The 27685-nt window shown below is 42.7% G+C and overlaps 1 protein-coding gene across 3 annotated transcripts in view; it reads right to left on the reverse strand.

The window, feature by feature from the left end:
• The window catches only part of BCAT1 (branched chain amino acid transaminase 1), a 102572-nt gene that overhangs the window by 6445 nt on the left and 68442 nt on the right, over nucleotides 1-27685 (reverse strand). For all 3 annotated transcript variants that reach the window (XM_030541551.1, XM_030541559.1, XM_030541544.1), the window contains 6 exons: nucleotides 25868-25987; nucleotides 20358-20521; nucleotides 18771-18913; nucleotides 7597-7682; nucleotides 6336-6476; nucleotides 4815-4889 (listed from right to left, as the gene is read on the reverse strand). In XM_030541551.1, the coding sequence (XP_030397411.1) occupies nucleotides 4815-4889; nucleotides 6336-6476; nucleotides 7597-7682; nucleotides 18771-18913; nucleotides 20358-20521; nucleotides 25868-25987 (729 nt within the window). The remainder of the gene's footprint in view (nucleotides 1-4814; nucleotides 4890-6335; nucleotides 6477-7596; nucleotides 7683-18770; nucleotides 18914-20357; nucleotides 20522-25867; nucleotides 25988-27685) is intronic.

Below are 27685 nucleotides of genomic sequence, written 5' to 3' on the forward strand. Positions count from 1 at the left end.
AGTACTGAAATAATTTGCCCAAAGTCACATGGGGAACTGTGGCAGACCCAGGAATGGAACCCAGATCTCCTGAATCCCAGTCCAGTGCCTTTGAGTCAGATTATCTCTAGACTTCACCTGTGGGTCAGACTAAGATGACAACAGAGATCTGGGTATCATCTGCATATGGAAGGCACTGCAGCCTATACATCTCTAGTGGGCCAGTATACACACTGAAATGGAGTGTGGAAGCATGGAGACCATATGAGAAAAACCTTAGGGCAGACAAGCAATCTAAAAGATGAATTCTCAAGAAGAGAAAAATCTCTTGGCTTGTTGCTGTATTCACTTGAAGAAACAGCATTTGGGAGTGATGTCTTCAAAGGCTAGTGGCTGAACAGCTCTCTGTACAACACAACACCATAATGTCTTCTAACAGTCCTTGGGGATATTTCTTCTCCCTGTTGCTGATTCTGCTATCACTGGACACAGGTCTGCAGCGCAGCTGACGGAATGTTTTATACCATGCTCAAAAACCAGGGTTCCATTCATGACATTTCCAGGCCAGTTCCTTGTCCCCACCATAGATGCTTCCCTGGCATTGCAAAGCAGCCATAATGTCAGTTTAATTGAACAGTGCAGGATTCCTCCCGCATAGACTAATCCCTGGGTGGCAAAGAGACACTGTAATGTAGAGGGCATGACTGGAGAAAAGGGAGTTGGTGCTAACCCTGGTGATCCTTTACTATTGGAACAGACCCTTGGGGGTCCTAGGCAGCTGGTATAAGTCACAGCAGCTGTGAGGCTCCTCTGATTCACACTAGAAATTGACCTGGATGAAGCACTGGCTAATGAGGCACCATAAAGGTTCCTGTCTCCCTTCATGCCCACCCAAGCTGTACTGAGCAGAGGCTGCACCAGCATTTTCCATTAAAAGAGGTGAGTTCTTTATGTTGAAGTTTACTCTGCTAATTAGGATAATTACTGCTATTAATTCACCTGTCAAGTAACTGAGTGAAACTCAAAAACCTTGGGAATTTATCTGAACCTCCAGAACCTACAAAAATAGGCAGGAAACCTCATGAAAACAAACTCTCTTGTGAGACTTCCAGTACTCCCTGCATCTGTTTGTAAGAACAGCCTGCCTCAGACTTCAGTGTCTCACCCTGTTCAGAACCAAGAAATGTAAAAGTGCTTAAAACTGAAATCACAATCCAGACTTCCAAAAGTTCCCCGAAAGGGTCAGTATGGATTCAGTTTTTGCCAAAGGTTTGAGTTCATTCTCATATTTTAGAAAGGAAGGATGGTTGTGAAGTTAAGACACTATACTGGGACTAAGTAGATCAGATTCCATTTCTGGATTGGCCACAGACTTCCTATGTAACCTGGACAAGTCACTTAATCTCTCTGCTCATAGACTCATAGACTAATAGGTCTGCTCCTCAGGTTCTGATCTGTAAAATGGGGATAACAATATTTCCTCTTCTAGCCAACCCTCTCTACCACTATTTTCTCAGGCTCGCATATTTAGTGTGTGTAGCAGGACTGTCTCTTATTATATATTTCTACAGTGCCTAGCACAATGGGTCCCTGATATTGATTGTGGCCTTTAAATTCTACTCTAATACAAATAATAATTTCACCTGAAACTGTTCACCTGTCCCACCCAAATTGCTTTCTGAGCTACAGTTTAAAAATGAACAAGCTTTCACTGCATCCTCCTTAAAAATACAAATCATCATGAAGAAAGCCATAAATAATCTACAATATCTGGGACTACTAGCCATATTAACCAAAGCATTCAGGACTTTTTATTTAGGGAAGAAGGAGACTGGCATTTTAGAGGCAATTCCCAGAGAGAACCTCATCTTTAAATCCTCTAACTCAAGCTGTTATAGAACACAGTATTCTGTGATTGATGCATTCATAACCACACCAATGCTATACAAAGAGTAAATTATTTCATCTAAAATCTCCATCGATCTTTAGTAATTACAATTTCCTTTGACACAAGTGTAAATGCATATTGCAGTGTTCCCCTGTCTCTTGCTACTGCAGTGAGAAATGTAATCAGTTCTGCCCACAAAGTTCTAATTCGTCATTCTAGCTCTACTTCCCACTGAACTGCTGTTCAAATCCAAGTAAATCCTGTTGCACATGGAGGACTGTGGATTACAAATAACAGTAAGTGGCAGGAAAATAGATCTAGATGCAAAATAATCAAAGAAATCTGAAAATGTTAAACTAGCATGTATTGCATATGAGGGAATTGGATGGCAGAGGTGATTAGTAATTGGATACAGAGTGATTCACCTCTAGGTTACAGGTTCAAATGCAGTGCTCATCGCTGGAACTGAAAGTCCCTATCACCTAATCACTGTCAGTTGGCATACACAAAATGAATTATTCATCTCAGTCCAGCTCCTAATATAGTGACCACTATGACAATTGGGCCTAATTCATACAACATCTTTATGCAGAAGAACACACAAGCTCTTTACATGCTAAATACAAATATATGGGACTCGTTTCCTCTAACACTGAAATGCTCCACACCTCCATGGTAGAATGTGGAAGCTGCTTAGCAGAGCACAGCAAACAATACTGTATTCCACTTTAATTACATGGGGAGATTTTTCTGAGGGGGAATCAGAATATAAATGATTCAAGTGAAGGGCATGGGGGCTATCTGTGATAGTTTATTAGTATCATGTGTTCCAGCTGTCAATTTGATTATTATTGTGTTGTTTGCTATATGATTATTAAGGTTTACTTTTAGCATGGGTTAGTTTGCAGGTAAACAGGAAAATGGAGAAACCTTCTTGATAGCCACCAATACTTCACGGGACAAAGCAGGTGTCATTCCCTCTGAAGTTTATCTCAGACCATGCTGGGTTCGACACCCTTGCCTTGGCAGAGGAGAGGGGAAACCCAGGCAGAAAACTGAAACAAAATTTTGCAGTGGATAAAAACCTGGAGTCCCTGAAGCTCCGGTGGCAGGGATGGAGAGACTGCAGGTGTGTAAATTGTCTTCCCACCCTGTGGTGGGGCATGTGGATAAGCTAGGCCTACCTAAGCTTTAGGTAAGACAGGTGTGCATATAGGCTGTTTGTTGTGTTGAAAACTCTTTTTGCCTTGTTATGCTTCTGTTGTGATCAAACAATACTTTGTTTGTAAAGGTGTAGCGACTACCCTGGATGGTGTCCATGACGTAACTGGAGACAATCCTAGGACCCACAATGGTTGATCTGTGCCACCTGAGAATTCTGTCACAGAGGGAGACTCCAGCAGGGCAGAGATTCAACAACTTTCTAGCTGTTTTGTGTCAGCAGGGTGGTGAAAAGCAGCTGGGACAGTATTTATATGATAGTATCGATGTGTGAAACCTGCAATAAGTAGAAGAACAAGAATCCAAAAGAGCTACTGAAACTGCTTAAGTTGCTCGACTGTCCCCAGTCCAAGGTTGGTGCACACTACTTGATTTAAAAAATGAAGGGTTAGTGGAATGTTATTCATTTTATTTTATTACATTAACTACTCTATTGTACAACACATTGAATATCACACTGTAAATCTCAATACGTTAGGGCATTCCAGGAGAGTTTATAGCACACAATGGGCCACAATTAATGAATAACTCAATCTGACAATTTTTTAATGGCTGCATCAGTTCATGCACACCAGGTGAAGCCCTTACTATAGATCTGCAGAAGAGTAAGTAAAAATTTAAAATAAAAGAGCTGATAGAGTCAAGGGATCCATATTTAGTATGGATACTGCAACGTATCTCACTATGTTTTATTAGGATCACCAGTTCAGCAGCTCACCAGCAGGAGAATAAAAACCTTAGTGGCAACATCTAATGTGTTTCTTGAGCCACAGACCATTAACTCTGAGGCAATTATGAAATAACTATAGCAACCCAGATCAGAAGAAATACTATGAGAAGAATGCCGAAGAGTTACTGCCATAGTAAGTGGGAGAGAATGTTAGATCTCAAACAAAGCGACTTGCAACCTGTCAAGGTAACAGCTATTCTATCCATGCTGAGGCCATGTATCATTCACCACCCCAACAGGAGAAAGAGAAGACATCTAATTAAACCACGGAGGACACCGGTGCTTAGTTTCTTGAGGATGTCCAGAATGCTATTAACAGTCTTTGTGCACTAACAGAAGTAACACATGCCTCTCCAGGTAATGAGAGCAAATACAAATGCCAAATGGTAGATCCATCTTAACATCTAACAAGCCACTAAAGGAGGAACTGTTTTGGGAACAAGTAGTGGCTGCATGATCAGAAAGACATTGAGCCTACAAGATAGCAGTTACTGGCCAATATCAAATACCATGCCCACCATCCAAGACATTGCTTTGTAGGGTTTTTTTTAACTGATTGGCTGTTCTATTTTGTGAAAGTTGATATTAGGTTTTATCTGACTGTATTTTTTTTAAAGGGAAGATGAAACAGCTGTCACTGGAGTTTGTGGATAGTGACCAAGTATAACTTTTTATAATCCTGGCCCACGTCATGTGAAGAGGACATAAACATCAGTCTTTTACAAGCACTCCTGTATTTCACACCTGTATTAAAATCACTCTGTTTCAAGATGAAAGAGAGAGGGCAAGTTTTAAGGAGGAAAACAGCATCCCTCAGTGACATGTAGGGTAAATATCTTCCTGTACCACTGGTAATCTACCAAAGTTTCAATGACAGGAGAGGTGGGAGAAAGAGTCTATCTTTTAATTCCTGGAGCCTGTAACAGAAAAACCATTCATTCCTTCAATTTCACCCTTTTCATTATTGTTATCATACCAAAGAAGAGAATCCCTTACTTGGATATCAGTCAGCTGATTCAGGAAGCGGGTTGCTAACTGAGGTCCATTCTCCATAGTTGGAATATGCAAATTCTAGGATGGAATTAAAATGAGAATAATTCCTGGAAGCTCATCATGTACAGTCAGATAACAACAGCAACAACAAGTACATACATATATAAATGCCTTTTAAATCTGAGGATCTCAAAGTACTTCACAAACATTAACTAAACCTCATAACAGTCCCATCAGGTGGGTAAGGATCATTAATATCCATTTTATAGGAGACACAGAAAGCTCAAGGATCAGCGGACATTCACGTCAACGGTACTACTTCTACTGGGTGTAATGAGAGTTGGTTTAGGCCATCCTCAGTGACATGGCCAAAGGAGCAGCAGCAGAGCCAGGAATAGAACCCAGCTGTTACCGGAGTCCAAGCAAGGTCTAATCACTACATGACACTTACCTTCTTGCTCAGTCAGTAAGGTTTGAGGAGGAGGATAGTCAACTCAAAGAAGCACCTTTCTATTTACTATCTACAGTGCATATTGTGTTAAAATAAGTACATTTACCATAATTTTCAATAGTCAACATCTTAGTGTTTCCCATTCGTATCTCAAAAGCTGATCATATTAATAGATATAGTCCATCTATTAGAAGCATCATTTTCTACATCGTTATTTTATTTGTTCTGTTGTCTATCTTCACAGTATCAACATACCTCCTGGGCTAGATTCACTGCTCTGCTAAGTTCATTTTGTGCAACATAAGCAGTGTAAAGTGAACTTAAACAGGACAAAGAAATGCTCTACAGAATTCCCCCTGTTCAGGAGGAATTTCCCAACTGCTGTACAGCAGACAGAAACAGTTAAGCCATCTCCTGTACCAGCTCTGCCTCCTGTGTCCTCTCCAACAGAGCTGTGCTGTCTGGTATAAGCGGAAGGATTAAGTCAGGCATGGGAGGGATTAGGAAGGAGACACATTAGGGGATGGAAGGGGAATGGTCATGGTAGAGCAAAGCCATGTTCTCTGTATGACCCATTTCTGCTGATGGAAGAATTTAAATCTCCTCCTCTGCAATTTTAATTTATGCCAAGGATGGGCAGAACAGAACTAAGGAACTGTGACTGGCTGTCAGCCTCCCTATTAAGGGAAGTTTTAACTGCAAATCACATCACAGAGCTGGCTGAAATGCTTCTAATTGCAAAATGTTGATGAAATTTCAAACTGATTTTTTTTGTACGAATGATTTTTTTTTTTTTACTTAAATTTAAAATAAAATCTGCAGTCTCCCTCCCCCCCCCCCTTCAACGAACTATAGAGCTGGTCCAAAATATGAAGTTCTGAAATTTCAAATTAAACACAAAAAAGAGGGTGAGGGAATTCTGGAAAAAAAAATCAGTTTTCCCCAACTTGAGAAGAAGTTGGGAAGAAGTTAGGAGGCAATATACTGATAAAGTACTTCCCGCATGAACTGCAGACATTGCCAAGCTGTAATTATATGGGGAATAAAGTAAACACAAATACTACTTTCCTTACCTTGCCTTTGTACAGTATTTTAGAAATAGGGCATACAACACAAGCTGTCCCAGCACCAAACATCTCCTTGACTCTGTTTTCCTCCAAGGCAGCTGTCAGATCACTCATGGTGATGTACCGCTCAGACACTTTAAATTCTCCCTGTGCCAGAGATTAGAAAGACAAAACCAGAGCACGTGTTCCTAAATGTCGTAATTCTTTTCTTACATTAGACACCTGTCATTGTATCACAGAGGTGATATTTTTAACAAACTCAGTTGTAGCCAGTTAATTTTCAGTTCTCATGCAGCTAGGCAAGCTATGGCCTGGTCAGTTGTTAGATGAATGACCTCCAAGGAAAACCCAAGATCTGTAATAGTGGTTCTCAAACTTTTGTACTGGTGACCCCTTTCACATAGCAAGCCTCTGAGTGTGACCCCTCCCCCTATATAAAAAGGTATTTTTAATTTATATTTAACACCATTATAAATGCTGGAGGTAAAAGGCGCTTGGGTGGAGGCGACAGCTCGTGACACCCCCCCCCCATGTAATAACCTCACGACCGTCTGAGAGGTCCCGACCCCCAGTTTGAGAACCCCTGATCTATAACAAGTGATGATGGCAATTCACTAGGTGGCACTTTCCCCTCAAATTTGGTGCTGAACCTCAGCATGATGTTCAGGAACACTGTGCAGGTGCAGTAGAGCTTTTGGATGAGAGGTAAAACAGAGGACCTGTATGCTTTTGATCATTGCTGAGCTTATGGTACTTTGTGCACGAGAACTGGTATTCAAGTGCAGGTTTGAAATCTGCAAGAATACAGGTACTAGTGCATTATATCTATGGCTGGACTTAAAGCTGCACCCTGGTTGCTCAGAATGAAGGTGGAGACACGTAGACTATAGGCGCTGGAACAAGGAGCTGATCAGTAGAGTGTAGATGGGGTGATGAATGACAATTGCTTATTTCCTTACTTTAAGCCAATTATGTTAAGGGGATGTGGACTCTGGCAACTCTAACACAACGTTAATGAAGATTTTTGTGCGGGAATACTTACTGGGAACTAGTTAGACTGTATGTGGCTCTGTGGAACAAATGCTGGTGGCTGGGTGGTTTGGCCAAGACTTTTTAATTTTAACATGCTTTCCCAGTTCGTACTTGGTTTAAAGCATCAGGTGGAACTGTGAGCCATTATCTGAAGGCAATAAATGAGTTATTTTCATAACAGCGTATCTCACGGTTGTTAAAACTGCTACTATTGAGGGACAAGACAAACACCCACCCACTTGCGTGCCAGCTCCAAGATGCTCTGCCTCGTCACTCCAGGAAGAATGATGCCATCTAATGGTGGGGTTGCCAGTTCCTCTTCTGTTGAAACAAAAATACAAACAAAATAAAATATTTAAATGAGAGCAGAAATATCAGATACCAACATGCAATATCTGATATAAGATACAAACATTGGTTAGAATTTCAGAGGCAGTTTCTAAATTGCACAAAATCAGTTGGATGCTGACTGTTTTGAATCTGTGCATATATCTGAGGGCAGGTCTACACTACAGCCTAAATTGATACAATTTACGTAGCTTAGGGGTGTGAAAAAGCCACCCTGAGTGATGCAAGTTTCGTGCTGTCCACACTGGCGCTATGTTGGTGGGAGATGCCAACATAGCTTCCACTTTTCGCCAAGGTGGACCAATTATGCCGATAGGAGAGTGCTCTCCCATCAGCATAGAGAGTGTCTTCACCAGGCACATGCTACAGCAGTGCAGCTGGGCTGCAGTGTAGACTTACCCTGACTGAATTAGGATTAGGTGTACTTAGTAGTTAGAGCACATGACTGGGTTCTATTCCTGGCTCTGCCACTAGCTCACTGTGTGATCCTGGGGAACCATTTAACTGCCCAACCGCGACATAAGGAGCCACAAGTGGAAGCTGGAAGTGACCCACTCTGTGTCTAGTAGACTCATCTATAAAATGGATTTGCTACCACTGGTTACCTCACTGGGGTGCTGTGAGATGCAGTTAATAAACATTTGTAAGGTGTCTGGAGGATGATGTATCATATAAATAAAGCTCAATGTTAAGTACATACTTCCGAGCTCTGCTGAATGGGGCCTTCAAGTGAGATGGATTTGATAACCTAACGGGTTTTCTGTCCCTGACATCTCTGACGTTGCTATTTACATTTACTTTTCCCATTTATAATAATACATTTCTGTATCCATGGAGCAGCTACAAGAGAAAGAGCAGTGGAAATTTTCTCTTGCTGCCCCCGTAACGCGTATCTATCCTGAGCTGGTGGGACAATGTCAAGATTGAGAAGGTAGGTCACAGTTCATGCCCATTCAGTCCTTGACCTTTCTACTGTGATTGCCAGCATGGGTTCCAATTAGTGACACTTGTAATGTTTTTTGTTATGTGGAAATCTGACTGAAAACTGGAGTTTGCTCCAACTCATTTTATATAGGTTGCCACACAGCCATCGCTCGGTAACAGCTTTCAGGCTTCAAAAATCTGGCTGGGATTTGAAATGACAACCTAGAGGTGAAAGACTAAACCCTTCAGTGTCATGAACTCTGTCCTTGTCCGTGGTCCTCAGGCATGTGAGGCATTTTATGGAAGAGGACTCCTCGTGTACAGTGTGCCCTTTTGACATGGAATCCCCAGCATGATAGGCTCCAGAAACCCTTCTTTCACTATTTTATCTTAGTTATTTAACCTCTCCGAGATAATCTGCATAAAATTCCAAAACAGACAAAGATTCAAATGGTTTAATTGAAAACAAGATTTTGGGGAGGGAGTTGTTTAAATAGAGAGGAAAAAAATCAGATTTAAATAAATATGTGCTTGAAATATCTAATCTCACACTTGGCAAAAAATAACATGGGTAGATTATCTTGGATTAGGTGCAATAAAGAAACAAAGTATTACATTTCTAGAGAGTGCAATCTCCTTTTTTCCCTCTGACTCTTTCAGCTAGTCAGCATATCAACACCACAGCTTCTGGCAAAGATTACCAAAAGCGACAAATGAATTTGGGTGCTCAACCTGCAACACCTGTAAGGGGCTTAATTTTCATATAGTGTTCTAAACCCTGCCCTTTGAAAAACTAGGCCTTTTACTTTACAGAGACTCAAAGTTGGGCATCCAACAATGGAGGTGGCACCCAAAAACACTTGTCACTTCTGAAAATCTTGGCCCCTGCTTTTCACTAGCTTTCCTCACTCTTTTTCTCCTTTTAAGCATCTCGTCCTCCCAGTTACAGTCTCTCATCCCTTCTGATCTTAAATGGTGTGAGCCTGCTCACCATATCTGGCAGGCCCCAAGGTATTTACATATATGTCCTCTCACAGCAGGTTATCATCATCTCTTATGCAATGCCCATTGTATGCTTTGCTGCCTCAGTCCATTCAGGGCTGTATTTCTTACTGTGGATCAAGAGCTTTGGTTCCTGTTTTTTCCTACATAACTTGAGATGTTCCTTTGAAAGTTGGCACACACAATAGATTCAAATTGTCATGACAAACTATTCAAGTGCTGCCAAAATGTAAGGAGACATCTCTCAGGCACCCGTCAGAGGTAGGTACAATCCACCCAGGATATGGCTACACACTGTGAGTATTGCCACACTTAGAGCTGGAAGAGTAATTTCCAGCTTAGGCAGAAATACATGCACTAACTTTGATGGAACTAGTGCACTAAAAATAGAAGTGTAGCCACAGTTACACTTCTGTTCTCCAGCTCCACTGTGTATGTACCCAGCGTTGGCGGTTTGTCAGCAGCGGCCATTTATCTGAAGTAGCCATTCCTGATTCAGTGGCAGACTGCTAGATGTCAGGATGCCATCTCTTTCCTTTCTCTCAGGGTTGGAAACTCTAGCTCTCCTTTTTCCTATGAATCCACTCTAACAACCAAATAAACTCTCTCATGCTTACCTCCAAGGGCTGTCTCCTTTTTGCCTGGGCCCAACCAACAACTGAAAGTGGCTAAGTAGAAATATCTATTATGGGCAAGTTGTTCCATCATTGTCCACCTCTGAAACATTTGGTTACTGGCCACTGTCAGATAGGACTCTGGATTAAATAATCCACTTGTCTGGAAACTCCCATGTTCTGCATTTGCTACTTCACCAACTTTGGAATCATCACATTTGATCATGTCTGAATGTACATACTCCTCTTATTAGTGAAAATAAGAAATAATATGGGGCTCAGCATTGAGCCCTGTGACACACTTGATACCGTTCCCTCTTCATGAATGATGGAGCGGGATGCGTATAAGATCCAAAATATACTTTGATTGCTGTGAGATATTTTGAAAGCTTGCCAGTCCAGCTGCCAAACGGCATGGAGTTGATAGAATATGGGAAATATGCAAAATGTTTTAAGCTGCCAGATTCACATAATTTTGTGAAGTATGCATATTACGTCTACCAGCCTGGGGTCACCTAGAGGAGCATCTGCCTCCCTTGCAGCATGTCATCATCTCCGTCTGGTACCATGTGTGTACCAAATCTGGCTCCATATGCATTCATCTTGCCCGTCTCTGGGAAATCAGACTATGAGCTCACAAACCCTACTTGTCTTTTCATGGGAGAATCATTTTGATAAGCTGCAAACTCCTGGATTTATAATAGCACATAGGAAAAGCAGCCCTGTGTGGGAAAACTTCCTATTCATCTGCTTTTATTGTTTTTTAGATATATTTACTTGTATTGAGGTAACTTTCCAGAGTTTAGGAAGTTTCCAGATTTAGGAAGACAAATGCTTTAGCTTAGTTGACAAACATCATAAAGACCATGGTTTTGCTCCCAGCACTTTTCCCGAAGCTGACAGGCTGTGAAGATCATATCTACAGTGCACTGTCTAGGCTCAGGGATGATGTTTCCCACAAGATAGGTGTTAAGTCAATTCAGTATGACCAGTGCAATAATTTCCCCTGCAACAGAGAGAAGGGAAATGCCATAGTAATTATCACAGTTTGCCCATTCACCCTTACGTTTATACAGGTGGACAATGTTGGCACCCTTCAAATTTTGTGGCACTGTCTCTTGCTCAATTTTTTGTTCATCTTTGGAAAGTTTATTTCTGCTATTTCATCCTTCCATGAAGGCATGATGACCAGAGTGGTGGGAAATGGCAAGATATCAGACTCCTTTCTGGTCACCAGAGGCACCAAGCACAGTTGTGTGCTGGCTTCTACAGTCTTTTCCATCCTTGTATTGGCTATGCTTATGGATGCATTTCATGACACTGACAGAGGAGCATTTACCCAATTCTGCAGTGTTATAAGTTATTCAATTTGAAACGCTTCCATTCTTGCAGATTTACACATTAAAGAGCTTTTATTTGCTGATGACTGTGCACTGGTTGCTCACTTGATTGATGACGTTCAATTAATAACTGATCACTTTACTTGTACAGTGAATCACTTTGGATTCACAATCTAAAGAAAACTGAAGTACTGTACCAACATGTGCCAGGGGATGAACTTGTCTACCCAATTACTAAGATCAAGGATGATCTTCTCAAGTCCATGGAGAAATTCTGCTACCTAAAGAGTATGCTGTCACAGAATGCCGCAACTGATGATGAACCTATCCATTGCTTAGCCAAGGCCAACTCTGCATTTGGAATGCTGTCACACCACTTATGGAATGACAGGGACATCAAAATAAGCACTAAGCTAAATGTCTATTAGGCAGTCATGCTGGACAACATATTGTCACCATATTAGGAAACTTGATCAATTCCATATGCACAACCTTTGGTCTGTTTGCAGGATCAACTGTTGAGACACAATTCCCAATATCGAAATACTCATTCACTGTCAGAGGTCTGACATTCAAAGCATGCTCAAACCCACCCCCCACCCCCCAAAAAAACCAACCAAACAAAAAACCCCCTCAGCTATGCATTGGTCTTGGCATCTCATTTGTACGGCAGACTCAAGAATACCCAAGGCCCTATTTCTGGTCAGCTACAGCAAGGCACCTGCTCTAATGGTGGCCAGTACAAACAATATAGAAACACTGAAGTCATGCATGAAAGCATATTATCCAATCCCAGTCACTGGGAAACAACAGCCCACAACAGAGCAAGGTGGCGGTAGATTTGTCATGTTGCTGTTAACTGCTTTGAAGCAAGGTGCATCAGCAAAACCTGAGGTGAAAAACATGAACAGCCCAAAGCAAGGCTACCACAGCCTGCAATGGTCATGGACAATCTTGTCTGTCTCCCATGCAACCATGCTTGCAATTCTCACCTTGGTCTGAGCTCACATATATGTGTTCATTTATAGGGTTTGCTGAATGCTCATACGTTGACACTGATGTGAGACTCCATTATCATTGTTGCAGTAGCATTGAGAGGCCCCAGAGGCCCATTGTGCGAGGCACTGAACAAACATGTACCAAAAATACCATCCCAGATCTTGGGAGTTTACAACTGAAGTGATTTTAAAATTAGGTCATGTATTTTACTGAACAACATAAGCTTCAAGTCTTTCATGCAAGTTGTCAAGGCTGAATCCCCACTCTGGCACTTCGAGTGCAGAAGGTGGGGGCCTGCAAGGATTCTAAAAATTAATACTGGCCACTCCAGGCTTGTATTAAACTCCCAAGATTACAGCCTTTTTCTGACCTTGGCTTGGTAAACGCAGCCACCGCTCAAATGCAAAAAAAAATAAAAAAAAAATACCCTTGGACCCAAGAAGGCGCACTTGGGAATTCCTTCCTGTGGGGTACCCTCAAGCCCTTTCACCTGGGGAAGAGCTGAGAAAGAAAACAAAGGAAATTAGCTGTTGCTACAAGCTAATAAAATAACATGCACAAACCTCTTAGGACACCAAAAAATCCAATCCTGTTTTAAAAAAGGTAAATCTCATTAAAAACAAAAAGGAAGAAAATATATCTGGAACTTGGGCTTTTGTTAGATTTTAAAAGAGCAATTCCAAAACTTAAGCCCCCAAAATAGCTTTCGTGGGGATTCAGCTTAAAAGTTACAAGCAAACAAAAGAATCTGGGGTTAGCACAGAGGAGATCCACAAGCCAAAATAAAAAAATAAACCTGATTGTGTCTATTTAAACATTCCTAATTTACTTACATATTTGGGGGGTTTCAAATAAGTAATTCTAGGTATGATCTGATGATTTCTCCTGGCTTAAAGCTTTACACAGCATTCCTGCTGCTCTCTGTTCCCCTCTTTCTTGGAGAGACACAACAGACACAAAGGGAAAGCTTCTTTCCCAATCTTAAAATGTTCCAGCCTTTATATTGGCTCTTTTGGTCAGGTGCCTACTCCTTTTCTTTTACCTGTGGGATTGTTAACCCTTTACAGGTAAAGCAAGCAGAGAACAGACACCAAGAGGGATTTTACAGCTAACTGTCTGGCTGGGTGTTCATAAAAGGGAGCTACACTCCCTTCATTTATCCAACAAGTATTTATGAACGTTCACTGATTGATGCATATGGGATGAGTTTAAGGCTAAGTAGATTATTCCAAAACTGAGAAAAACACCAAAATATTTGCATGGGTGGGGCCACCAAAAGAACTTCTAGGTCACATAAGCCTCAGGAAGCTCTGGGGTCCATAACCTATTATAAACCCAGTCTCCGTGTCACTCTGTGTTGCTCTCTCCTTCATTTTTCTCTTTTCCTCACACTTTCCTTTCACCCCAGTTCTTCATTCCATTATCCCCTCCCTCCTTGTTCCAATTGCGACTTGTTCCCAGGTCCTCTGTCCCTCTCTCTTTTTTTTCCTTTCTCTGGCTATCATACCATACATTTGTCAACCTCTGTCACTCTCTACAAAAAGAATCCATCCTTTTAGGATCACTGTGCATCTGGTTGCCCACATAGTGTCACCAGCAAACTTCACGCTCCACCACCACATGGCACTTTCTGCAGCACAATGACCATTTCAACAACCATCGAGCTCTATTTTTCACACATATAATAGCATTATTTTGAACTTCTGTGAGTCTTTACATCTGAGGTAGGGCTGGATTGAGGGGTAGGCGACCCTGGCAACCACCTGGGATTCCAGCTTGGGGGACACCAGGCTTGGGTGCTATTTTTGTTGCTAGTGACAAAAGGGAAAATAGAATGTTTGAAGTAAAATGTTTCAGATATTCTGTATGTGGATTCATTTTTCACTGACCACCTAGAATGTTCTGGACCTTCGTAGAATCTCATGGAAGCTTCCAGACTTTCTGAGAGGTACATTTTCCTCAAAACCTCCTAGAAAATTGTCAACTATGCCCTTGCAAGTATATAAGGGGCGGGGCATTGCCAGTCAGTCAATGAGATATAAGAACGAAGTAAAGTGAGCAGGGCCTGCACTAGCAATTTCACCACCTCAAGCATGGCGGCATGCCACAGGGGGCGCTCTGCCGCTCGCCGGTCCCGCGGCTCCGGTGGACCTCCTGCAGGCGTTTCTGCGGAGGGTCTGATGGTCCCGTGGCTCCGGTGGAGCTGCCCCAAGCGTGTCTGCGGGAGGTCCACCGGAGCTGCCTGCCGCCCTCCCAGCAACTGGCGGAGCGCCCCCTGCAGCGTGCCGCTCCAAGCACGCACTTGGCTTGCTGTGGCCTGGAGCCAGGTCTGGAAGTGAGTACCCAGCTGCGATACTGTGAACTTTGTTTTACTATGTTAATATGAAAGTGTACTTTGCTTGTACATCGCATGAATAAATACAGATTTACAGATCCTGGTGTGCAAATTTATATCTTATATAACAGGGATAAATCGTGCATCAAAGTTGTGAAATGGGCTATAAATGCAATAAAAATAAGATATTCAAAAGTTTAACTAATGGAGGGGAGTGCTGAAGACGCTCCTCACCTGAGGCACTATGAGGTATAGGGCTGGCCCTCATCTGAGGATTCCAAAGAGCTTTTACGGAATTAAACATCCCATCACTCCAGTGAAGTAGGTATTATTATTCCCATTTTATTGATGTGATAACTGAGGCACAGAGATGAATAATTTGTCCAAGGTCACACAGTGGCTTAATGGTTCAGCCAGAAATAGAACCCAGGTGTCCTGACTCTTTACAGCTAACCATTCTCAACAATGCCTCTGCATACTGGAAAAGATAAACAGATTCCATAGTGTACAGCCCCCATTTGATGTATTCTCTAGACTGAACATTTGTTTTGATTTTAAAAGGTCTTCATCTCTGCCAAGCTAAGCCCCTTGATAGAAGAAACAGACACTCCATTTAACATGTTTTTCCACTCCTGCCACCCTTTGTCTCTCAACAACGTTATGTGCCGTGAAAATGTAGGCCTGGAGGATCACATGGTGATCAAGCTTTACATTTTGTAAACATGGAAACCATCCTGGGTATATGTCACTCTCCAAATATGCCACTGATGAAAGCAGTATTTCATGAACAGAAACTACTGTGCTCAGTTATTCCTGTAACAATAGTGATCCATATTTAGCTACATTATAAACTCAGCCAGAGCAATGCTAAATGTGCAGAATCAGCATAATGTGTATCATGCAAATTTACCAGAGATTATTGGGTAATTCCCCCCTCCCCCTACCATCATTATGAATGAGACATTTTCTAGGGTTCACCCAAGACTGGAATGTTAGACACCTCTTTTGTCCAATACCAGGGCTAAAATGATCTGGAATCGGCTTGCAGTAAAAATGGACCCTCATTTGAAGCACTGCTGAAATCAGTCCCCATCTAGTGCATTTATGAGGATACACAAAAAACATAGCACATACACACAGAGTTTACATTACTCCCTGAACACACAATGAGCTGTATGTTCCTGATGCTTAAACTGTACCCATAATTTCTAGTTCCAAATCTACTGTATTTCTATGCTTAGTCTCCCCACCCCACCACCACCACCGCTGCAATATATGCACAATGAAGCAGACAAAACAAGGACCACCTAAGCAACATTTAGGGTGATCAGATGTCCCGATTTTAGAGGGACAGACCCCATATCTGGGGACTTAGTCTTATATAGGTGCCAATTAACTCCCACTCCCTGTTCCGATTTTTCACCCTTGCTATCTGTTCACCCTAGTCTTAGTAGCATTCCTTATGAAGAAAAAGAGCACAATCGCAGTCACTTTTTGCCATGGTGCAAGGGGGTAGGCAGTTATACACTGGTGTGCATTTTCGTGGTGGCAACCAACAGTTGTAGGTGTTTTAGGTCTTACCCAGGCTTCTTAGTAATACATTGCTAAATAGCTAATTGGCCCCACAGTGCAAGTGATCATAATATGTGTAATGGCAGGTCTGTTTTGGAATAGGACTGGCATATAGTAGGCTGGATGGCATGAATTACAGATTGTTTGTTCCACTCATGTCACAATTATACTAATCTGTAGTGCACTGGTAACACATTGGTTAGCAAATCTTTGGAACGGTATGGTATGTAGCTGGATAATTCCTGCTTATTCCTGGTTGAAAAACAAAACAGAACACTGAATGCTATGTGACAAAGTTCCTCCTCTACCTTGGTGGGTCCTGCACTTATTGGCAGATTTGCACACCTTAGTGATCTTCCCCTCTGGTGGAACCCACAGTCTGGGTCAACTCCTCCTGTGTCTGATCAGGAGTTGGGAGGTTTAGGGGGAACCCAGGCCTGCCCTCTACTCCAGGTTCCAGCCCAGGGCCCTGTGGATTGCAGCTGTCTATAGTGCCTCCTGTAACAGCTGCATGACAGCTACAACTCCCTGGGCTACTTCCCCATGGCCTCCTCCAAACACCTTCTTTATCCTCACAGGATCTTCCTCCTGGTGTCTGATAACGCTTGTATCTCCTTAGTCCTCCCAGCAGCACACCCTCTCACTCTCAGCTCCCTGTGCCTCTTGCTTCCAGCTCCTCACACACCCACCACAAACTGAACTGAGCTCCTTTTTAAACCCAGGTGCCCTGATTAGCCTGCCTTGATTGGCTGCAGGTGTTCTAATCAGCCTGTCTGCCTTAATTGGTTCTAGCAGGTTCCTGATTACTCTAGTGCAGCCCCTGCTCTGGTCACTCAGGAAACAGAAAACTACTCATCCAGTGACCAGTATATTTGCCCTCTACCAGACTCCTGTACCCCACTGGTCTGGGTCTTGTCACAGCTAACCAACTTCTTGTTCGCTCTGTCCAAGTGGGTCAAATTCCTTGCTGGTGTAACTCCAGTGAAGGTGCACATGAGGGGTGACTTTGGCTCAATAGCTACAAGGTCTAATCCAATGTGATGAAATATTAAATAACAACATTCACATATATGCATCATTCAGTTGATCTCAGTAAGTTTTTTAGAGCTAGGTAAATATTATCCCTATTTTACAGCTGTATAAACTGAGACACAGGGAAACTTAAGCAATTTGACCAAGAATCAGCAGTCAAATTGGAAATAGAACCCAGGTATCTTGACTCACAGACTCTTATGCTAAATAAAACACAATGCTGTTTCCATTGTGAGCCATTACTAACCACCACTATAGCACTGGCAGAAAAATGGCAACAAAATGGTATTTTACAAGAGTGTCCGTTGCATTGTCATGAAAAGGATCAGAGCTTGAATCCTGATTTCTTGTTCTTTTGTTTCTGAGACTGGCAGATGGTGGAACAACACTTTGCCTTTATTTATGACCTGAGCCAAAGCCCTGGGAAGGTAATGGGAGTCTTTCTATTGACTTTTATGGGCTTTGGATCAGGCCCATAGTCCTTCAAACTAGGTTACCCTTCTGTACTAACAATCAAGTGCAGACACAATTTTGAAGACATAAATAATTGCATGAACAAATGAAGGTATGCAAGTGTCTAAATATCTGGTTGCACGTGGTAATTAGTCAATTGTCTAAGTAGCATAATTTCCAACCACAAATGATCGCAGATGCAAAAAAACAAAAACAAAAATTTAGCCTAGCTTTAAAAATCTGGTTCTACATCTTCAAAGCAATTTATCAGGATTAAAGATGTAAAAGATTAAAGATGTAGCAGCTTCTCCTGTCTTGCTTAGCAGGAAAATCCCGATTCAAAAGGAATGTCTGATTGCTTTGTGAACACAGGTCATGGTTCAAGAATGGATGGGGATGCACTGCTAGAGCCCATGACAGAAGCCAAACATGGCTGAAGCAGAAGACATAAAGAAGGCAATTGCAGGTTGTCACAGAACTGCAAGCTCAGAGTCTCTGATCATTTGCCTTCTCCACAGAGGGAAGGTCCCAAACCCCATTTCTTTGGAAGGGACATGGTGGAAGGAATTCTGAAGAAGTTGTGTGGGCTAGTGGGGACTGACTAAGTGGTGGCTTCCCTCTCCCACTAAAACAGAAAAAGAAGGCAATGCAGACCACCATTCTTTGGGCTAGAACTACAAACCCCAAGAAGCATCATCCATACAACACCAACACCAGTCCTGAGGTCACAACTGGCTCCCAGGCCTGAGGACTGCAACAAGCAGAGATTTAGTGCCACATACTACTATACCTCCATCTTCATTTTCCCAGTACAGGAAAAGATTCATTGTTCCGACTTCAGTGATTTGATGATCCTCTCCATACAGCCACAGAACCTGCTGACATCCTAATTCCATAGCTTCTTGCTGGGCATAGACGGAAGAACCATAATTCCTTTCAGGAACAAAAAAAAAGAATTAGCTATCACAAGCTAGCTGGGTATTTTCCTGCCATAAAACTTCCTAATTCTCCTATTTCTAAAAACATTTTACATTACTTTCAGTGCCCAGATTGCAAAATCTGCCTCACGACTAATGCTCTGCAAAGTCATTTCTTGCCCCTGACAGGATTCCATTGGCAGCACTTAAGTGAATGAACTACAAGTCACTTTGCTTCTGCAAAATAAAACTCTGAAGGGCTCAGCCAGAGTCAAGGGTTCCCCCTTCCTACCAGGACCATACTGCTCCACAGGGTCTGTGGACTGCCCGGATAAAGCTAAAGGGAGTTTTGGTGGGCCGCCAGGCAGCTCCACTCGATCCTGGGATGTAAAGGTAACCCCTGACCCAACTGGCTCATGAAAGTGTTAGGTTTGTACAAGCAAAGCGGCTAACAGATTATGCAGCACTTCAAGTTTTCTGCTTCTACACATAAACTAGCTTTATGCCATAAAGTTGAAGCAGTTCAATAGGAGACAGGGGATTCCCCTAGCCATACAGGCTCCTTCCCTCCCCTTACCTCTCACTGGCTGTTGCTGTTATCTGATGTGTAACTCTTTATCCAGAGGATTTGCTGACAGAAATCCAGTCAGAAGAGATTTAAATGTTTGGATTTTTAACTTTGGTTTTCTTTATAACTGCATATTTTAGACGCATACACACACAAATTTGCAAGATTTTAGGAAAAACAAGTTGCATATTTTGATAAAAGGAGGCAGAAAATCATGCGGCACTATGGGAACACTTTAAACTGGGATTAATTTTAACTTCAACATTTACTGACAATTACTGCACTTGGGCAACTCTATCTGGTAACTCTAGGTAAATGTTGACTTTCAACAGCGACTAAGGAAATCAAACTTCCATATACTTTTTTCCCCAAACAAATAAGACAGGACAGAAGTTTCTCTGAGTCCCTGCCTCTTTGCAAATTCCCTTATTCCAAACTTTTCCTCTCATTCTCAAAACTTTTCATAGTGTGACAACTTAACACAGAAATTGTCTCGTAGACACCTTCTGTTCCATTTTCTGACAGAACAACAGCAACTGCTCACATGGAGAAACATTAGAAAAGCATTTGATTTATCTTTATTTTAGCAGCTGGAATCATGAAGAAACAGCTCCACAGTCCCATGCAGCTCATTATGGACTACCAGTGGTCCACAAACTACAGTTTAACAACCTTGACCTTAGTCTATCTATGCAAGGTGAACAGATCGGCAGTCTGCCATTTTGTAGCCCATTTTGACTGGAGGTGAGATACCTCTTTACTGGAAATGCCTTTGTTATTATTTTTGATTTGCAACATTTAATAATATAGCATCATAGCCAGGATTTTACTGAAAGGAAAAAATAATCCAACAGTTGAGCTATGTAATTAATGCATAATCAGGCTTTCTTACCCTCCCAGTTTGCAGTCCCCCGTTCCTCCTTTCCAGGCTCTTACATATTTGGGATCTGCCCATAAGGATATTGGATTAAAGCTTCCGCTTGCAAAGTATGGGCCCACAGGACTCAGTATAACATACAGCAGGGCTTTAGTTGGCTTCTTGATTCCAAGAGAAGGCTGCACAATAAAAGAAACACACATCCGTTTTGCTCTGTTTAAAGGAAAGGAGCCTTCGAAGGGGTGAACTGTAGGACCTCATGAGGAAGCACCAAGGACTGGAGCCAAGAATGCCTCCTGGTGACAGCGGAGGTTGTTGTCCTGGCTGTCGAGTCAGCTGCATCCAGAGCCGCCTGGAGAGAAGTCCTGCCCACTTTCTTACCCACTTCCAAGAGGGCAGTGAACTCCTGCCTTGAATATTGAGGCTGAGAGTTTTTAAATTTAGCCATGGAATCCCTAAGACAACCAAAGCTTGCTGGTTAGAGAAAGTAGTTGAAGGCTGCCCGTCAAATAAACCTTTCTTCTGAAACAGTCCAGTTTCCTGGTGGCTTTTTTTTTTTTTTTTTAGGGGTAGTGCTTGACTGGCCCTGCCTACCTGTAATTTTGTAATGTTAGTGTACAGACCCACAGAAGATTGTGTAACGGCCTAGCTAGGATATTTTCCGCTTTCTCGGCGGCCTAGGGAAAGCCCCGGCTTGCTAAGCAGCCTGTCACTGTAGGACACGGTAAGCTAGCGAGAACTGCTCATAACCAGTTAGGAACAGTTTGCATGGCCTTCGGTGGAAAGTCCCTGGCCTCTAGCCAGGGGGCGGACGGAGCCATGGAAAGCCCCTTTTGCATATGTATGAGTTGCTGTTGGGCTTGGTATATAGCTGTTTGCCTTTTGTCCCGCCTTTGGACTCCTTCCCAGGCTGAGCTTCGGTGCGCTGGGTTCCCCGCCTCCATGACAGCAACGCCAGGAGTCTCCATTGCGGGTGTGTCACTTTACCTTCATTAAAGCCAATAACTCACAGTGTGTGTGGGCCTCATTCTTGCAGAGCACCCTGAGGAGGCCCAAAACCTCCCCAAGAACCTTGCAGTTAGTAAGTTTAAAGTGATAGGAGCCACATAATAACCTACTTGCAAGAGTTTATTCAAAGGACATATTAATGGCTGTCATATATATATGAAGAACCAATCCTCTGTGAATTTATTAGAGTATCTATACAATCCCTTTATAAGCTCCTTCCTCGAGAGCTTGCCTCTCACGCATGGAGCCATCATCAGGGGTGAAGAGTTTGCTCCTAGGCAAAGTCTGAAATCTGTAGAAAGTGCCACTGCTTGTCCACATGGTATTTGGCAGACCACTAAACTGGATTGAGTGAACCATGCTCAAACTGGCTGTGTGGAAGCAGTCACTATGACATTATTATTTTTTTGGACCTCTGCATGTAACAGGAAGACATATAGAAACTTGCCTAACAGACTGGAATATGGGATCAACAGGATCTCTGGGGCTGGATTCTATGCACAACAGAACCCTGACCACAGAATCTAGTGTGTGCAGCAGCCTGGCTGAGAACAGGTACCCCATGCAGTATGTCAGGAGCCACGGCTTCCAAGTAAATAGGTCTGTTGAGGCCAACTCATTGCTTAAGCATCTAAACAATGAGGCAGGGATGGCATCCTCATTGAACACGCAGACTAGTCAGCTACATGATTTACAGTCTTCTTACTCTGGGATTTCTGGTTCAGGTATATACCTACCACAGCAGAGTCATTTGACTGGGTCTTTTTCCCCATTAGAATCCCCCTGAAACTGCCCATCTTGAGATTTCTCTTTGATTTTAGGGGAGATTGCTTTCACAGTGCCATCTGGGGCCCTGCATGAGCTCCCCACCCAAACAGACTGGCATTTGTGGTTACCACACTACAGAACAGGTCAATTCAACAAGTCTTATTGGATGAATGAGCTTTCTGCAATCTCCAAGGTGAGCAGTACATTGATATGAGGAGGATCTAGAACAGTTTTAACCAGATTGGTACTATCATGAGCAACATTTATCAGTAGCACCTGAACCATTCAAAACTGCAAGCGATCCCAGGAGAGCGCTGCAGGATTGCAAGAGGCAGAAACTGCGACATCCAATACCCTGAAGTCCCAGACCAAAGCCTTCATGGTCCTCAGGAATGAGAGGAAGACTTGTCTGCAAATGCAACCCTAGACAAGACCCTGATTGTTGTCAGAAGATGCTTGTCTTGATTCATAAGAAGATAGAGTTTCTGAAACCAGTCCAGTGTTTTAGCTACAACTAACTGAATTTCTATCTTCTTTCCCCAAAGACTAATCAGTCACCCAAATCAGGAGTGACAGCTACTTCCTGATTTTTAAGATGGGTGGCCACGACACAAATTAATGTTGTAAAAATATTAGAGGCCTGGGAGCAAGGCACAATACTGTATGTGAGAACCGCTAAACTAAATCTTGGGGTTCTGCTGAGGCCCTGGAACCATTGGCACATTCAGATATATATCCTTCAGGTCCCTTGAGGTCTTTTTTGATTTCTCACTAGACCTTAGCCAAAGAAAAAAGATAGTTAACTATCTGGTAGCAGGTGTAGACCCTAAGAGGATAGTGCTAGAAAACAAGGAGTCCTGTTGTTTACCTTTTGTAAGTCAGAGCAATTTTTCTGCTTGATATGGGTAAAGGCCCAATCAGTGTGGACTAACCTGAAACAATGAGGGCACTTTACTTGCCTAATGAAGCCCCACATTGAAGAACCTCTGAAAATCACTATAGCAAATCCCACTTCATATTAATACTTTGCAGTTACTGCAGGGAGATCATTTCATTGAGGGTCTGCAAGTGCTTTACAAACATTAAGTTAACAAAGCCCCAACACCTTTGTGAGGCAGCTCTTACAAAGACTATTTACAGATGGAGAATTGAAATGAAATGACTTGCCCGAGGGCAGACAGGAAATCAGTGGCAGAGCTGGGAACAGGAATCACACCCTGGTTCCTAGTATTATAATCTAGCCAGTAGCCTTAAAGTTTCCCTCTTGAGAGCTTACAAGAAGCTAAAGTGTTCATAAGAATCAACTCCCTGTATCCAAAATGTTTTACTGACATTGTAGACTTGCTTCAATCACATCCGCAAGCAATTTGTGTATATGCACACACAGTCCCCAGGGGAGCTGCAATGGAGGTGAAGTTCATCCATGAATGAGGAAAAATTCACCCGTGACAGAGCAGCACTTGGGACTCTTCCTGAGGGGAAGAATTTTAAATTATCTTTTGGTCTTTAATTACCTTGTCAGTGGGAGACCATGAAATTCAGTCATTGAATTTGCATGTATATCTCCCATAGCCTTTTCTCTCAATTACTTTTCAAATTTTCAATGCATACATTGCTGTGTAACTAGCTAGCCTCCTTCTCCTACAAAACCTCAACTGAAATATACTACATAGAAAAAAAAAAGTTAAAATCATTCACACAGACTATGTGAAAAATTATCTTAAATCTAATGATCTGAACAAGTATATCCACTAGATGGTGCTGTGCTCAATGTAAATGAGCTGTAGTAAAATGAAGCTCTACAGAGTGGAGCATTTCCTAGGTAAATCGAAGTGCTAATAGCAAAGAGAATTTAACAGTCGCAGGCAGGCAATCATTGGAAAAATGGTTTGTACTAAACACTGAAGGATTTTTCCCATCACTGAAATTGGCTTATATGTTCTGCTAGCTGTATAATTTTCACTTGAAGTTATAAAGATAACACTATTTTTATTGGCAGCCAGTCTGCTTTACTGTTTCTGCTACAATTATAATTATATTGTTTAATCACACTTTGACCAGCCTACCACTTGGCAGCAACCTGTGAGGAACCCACAAAAGAGACCACGATTTGTTAGCAAACTTCTGATTCCTCTTTGAATTGGTGAAATCTGGATACATTTATGCTCCAGCAGCAGGAGTGAGCACAAACCTACCAGCCAGTCTGTACTAGAAAAGCAGTCCAGGGAAGGAATACTGTGATTAGTGAGTATGCAGAGGCATGATGGGAAAGGGTGGTATATGGATGGAATTCTTGGAATGATGAGTATGTATACAAACATAAAAAAGGTACGTGAAAATACATGAGAGAGATTATACTGCGGCATCGCTTTAAATGTGCCAGACTCAAAGCTGCCATAGAGTCCCACATTGAATGAACAAAAAAATCCAAGCACACCAGTGCTTCCAAATTGGTGGCCAAAAGGTCTTTGGTTTAATACATATAATACAAACATACAACAAACAACACGCGCATGAGACTATAGTACAGATATTGCCAAGGGGATAGCCACTTTTCAAATCATTCTTAAAAAGCAAAAGAGGTTAGTTTTTTCTTGATTATCCAGATAGTCAAGTTACATTAGTTCTTCTGTTGGCAGACTAAGAAAAAGAGGCTGATGACTGAATGGGTGTTGAAGACTGAACTGTCTCGTCACCCTGAGAGATCTTCACTCCAGGATGTGGGTGAGGCGTACAAGCTTGTGCTGATGCTGTCCATATTACATATGTTCTATGTCAGGGGTTCTCAAACTGGGGGTCAGGACCCCTCAGGGGGTCGCGAGGTTATTACACATGTGGTCACGAGCTGTCAGCCTCCACCCCAAACCACGCTTTGCCTCCAGCATCCATAATGGTGTTAAATACATTAAAAAGTGTTTTTAATTTATAAGGGGGTTGTGCTCAGAGGCTTGCTATGTGAAAGGGGCCACCAGTACAAAAGTTTGAGAACCACTGTTCTATGTATAAATAAAGGACTTCTGGCCAGGCCAGGCCAGCACCTTTCATGACCACTAAATTCACTTTAAAGGAATTTAGGAAGAAAAAAGAATAGATGCCATTTGACTCGTATTGCGGGGGAGTTAAGCAATAAAATTCCACTGAAGCCAAATGTGGTTAATCTATTTTCTAACATGCTACTTTTGAAAGCAATCATTTACATACCAGAGACAGGGAAAAAAAGTAAAATATAGTTAACCAAGCCAGACCTGTCATTCATAAAACTCGTGGCACTGCACTCACTAGTGCATTATGGGTACCGTGCACTCTTCTGGCAATGCAAAGATGCCATAAACCACTTTGATTGGCCTGTTAAACCAAATGTATAGAAACTGTACATGGACAGAGAGACACAAATCAGCCACTGAATACTGGTGAATATATCCCAATGCCTCAGAATAAAAAGATCTGTATAGAATGTTTATTATGAGTTGTATTACAGCAGGGTCTACAGGCCTCAGTCGAGATCAGGGCCCCATTGTGATGGGCACTGTACAAACAAAAGGGACAGTCTCTGCCCTGAAGAGCTTACAATCACTGCTCTAGCCTACGTGTCAAAATATGGTTTCCACTCCGGCTGTAGAAAGAGAATTAAATGCTTTAGTTCTCCTTGCCATGGCCTATTACACAGTATGGATTTCAAGAGGTTAAGATAAGAATAAATCAATGAAAATGTATATAAAACTCAGAAGAAAAAAAAGTTTTTTCCACACCTCTGTTCCGATTAAAGTAGGGCGGATATACAGGCTTGCAGACGTAGAGTACGGGACCCACTCTTTTTCCACTTCCACAAGCTTCCGGATGCACTCTAATAGCTCCTCCTTGTCAAAACACTGAAAAAAAAGAAAGAAAGAACGAAAGAAAGAGTTATGGAAACATTCTAATGCAGAGGTGGGCAAACTATGGCCTGCAGGCCACATCCGGCTCACGGGACTGTCCTGCCAGGTGCCCAAGCTCCTGGCCCTGAAGGCTAGCCCCCAGTCCCTCCTCTGCTGTCTCCCCTCCCTCGCAGCCTCACATCACTCGCTCCACCGCCAGCACAATGTTCTGGGTGGCAGGACTGTGAGCTCCTGGGGCAGCGCAGCTGCAGAGCCGGGCCTGACCTGGTGCTCTGAGCTGTGTGGTGGCGGCGTGGCCCAGCTCCAGCCAGACGGCACGGCTCTAACGCCACCAGCGCTCCAGGCAGCGCAGTAAGGGGGTATGGAGTGGGGGCGTTGGATAGAGGGCAGGGGAGTTTGAGGTGGTGGTTGGGGGCGGGGGTGTGGATAGTGGTCAGGGCGGTTGGGGTGGGAAGAACTGGGGGTTGAATGGGGCAGCGGTCCCAGGGGGGCAGTCAGGAAGGAGGGGGGGTTGGATGGGGTGGCATGGGGCAGTCAGGGAAAAGGGAGGGTTGGATGGGGCAGGAGTCCAGGGGGGGGACAGATAGAAGGTTGGGGGCCGGGCTACGATCCCCTCCCCTAATCGGCCCTTCATACAATTTACGAAACCCGATGCGGCCCTCAGGCCAAAAAGTTTGTCCACTTCTGTTCTAATGGGAACTTTTAATCATGATGAAGGAAATGTTTGCAGGCTATAAAAGTCCATGATTCTAACATCACCCTTAGTGTGTAATAAGATACAAGGGAAAAGGCCATGTGATTTTAAGTGTCAAGAAATGAGCTGTCTTAAGATCCTTATTTATATTGTGAAATATATTTCATAAACACAAATAAAGAACCAGTAGGATTACTCACCTCCAATTCTGTTGCACAAAGCACACTGTAAAGAACTCAATGTATGAATGGGCAACCCCTTAACTTTTCAAGGTCACACAGGGTTTAAAGCCAGAAGGGAGCACCAGATCACCTAGTCTGACCTGTATAACAGAGGCCACTAAACCCGCACAGTTCCCTCTGCATTGAGACCAGTAATCTGGATTAGATTAAAATATTGCAGCCCTCAGGAGATAATACTATTGTGTGCCATAGGCAGAAAAAAGGAGGCACCAAGGTGTACCAGTGTCCAAGGCCCCTTAATGGCAGTGAGATATACCTAGATGATCCTAGCAGTTTGTTCCCAGAGCTTGGACAGGAATTTAAGGCCTGTGAATTTTCAGAACATTGTGGATAATGAGGAACATTGCACTACAGAATTCCTACATACAATATTACCATAACAAGCATGGCAGGGAACACACAGGCCAGAGTGCAACTATCTTGCCCTGCTAAAGCTCATCAGCATGGTGATAAACTTGAGGTACCAAGCGGCTACAGAACTTGACTAAGGTCACAAAGCAAGTCAGCAGCAGAGCCCTAAAACAGAACTCTGAGCTTGAAGACTTAGCCACTGGAAACAATGGGTTAAATTCTACCTGCACAAGCCCATGGACTTCCATAACTATAAGAGAAAGTACAATTTGGCCCACTGTCTGTATATAAATGTTGAGAAGGACGTGTGTATTATATGCCTTCAGCTTTTAAAGGACTGATTAATCCCCTGAACTTTAATTTTCATCAGTGGGGAAGGGGAGCTAGGAGAGATGGAGAAAATGA

Source organism: Gopherus evgoodei, chromosome 1, assembly GCF_007399415.2.
Source record: "Gopherus evgoodei ecotype Sinaloan lineage chromosome 1, rGopEvg1_v1.p, whole genome shotgun sequence".
NCBI classification, from domain to species: domain Eukaryota; kingdom Metazoa; phylum Chordata; order Testudines; family Testudinidae; genus Gopherus; species Gopherus evgoodei.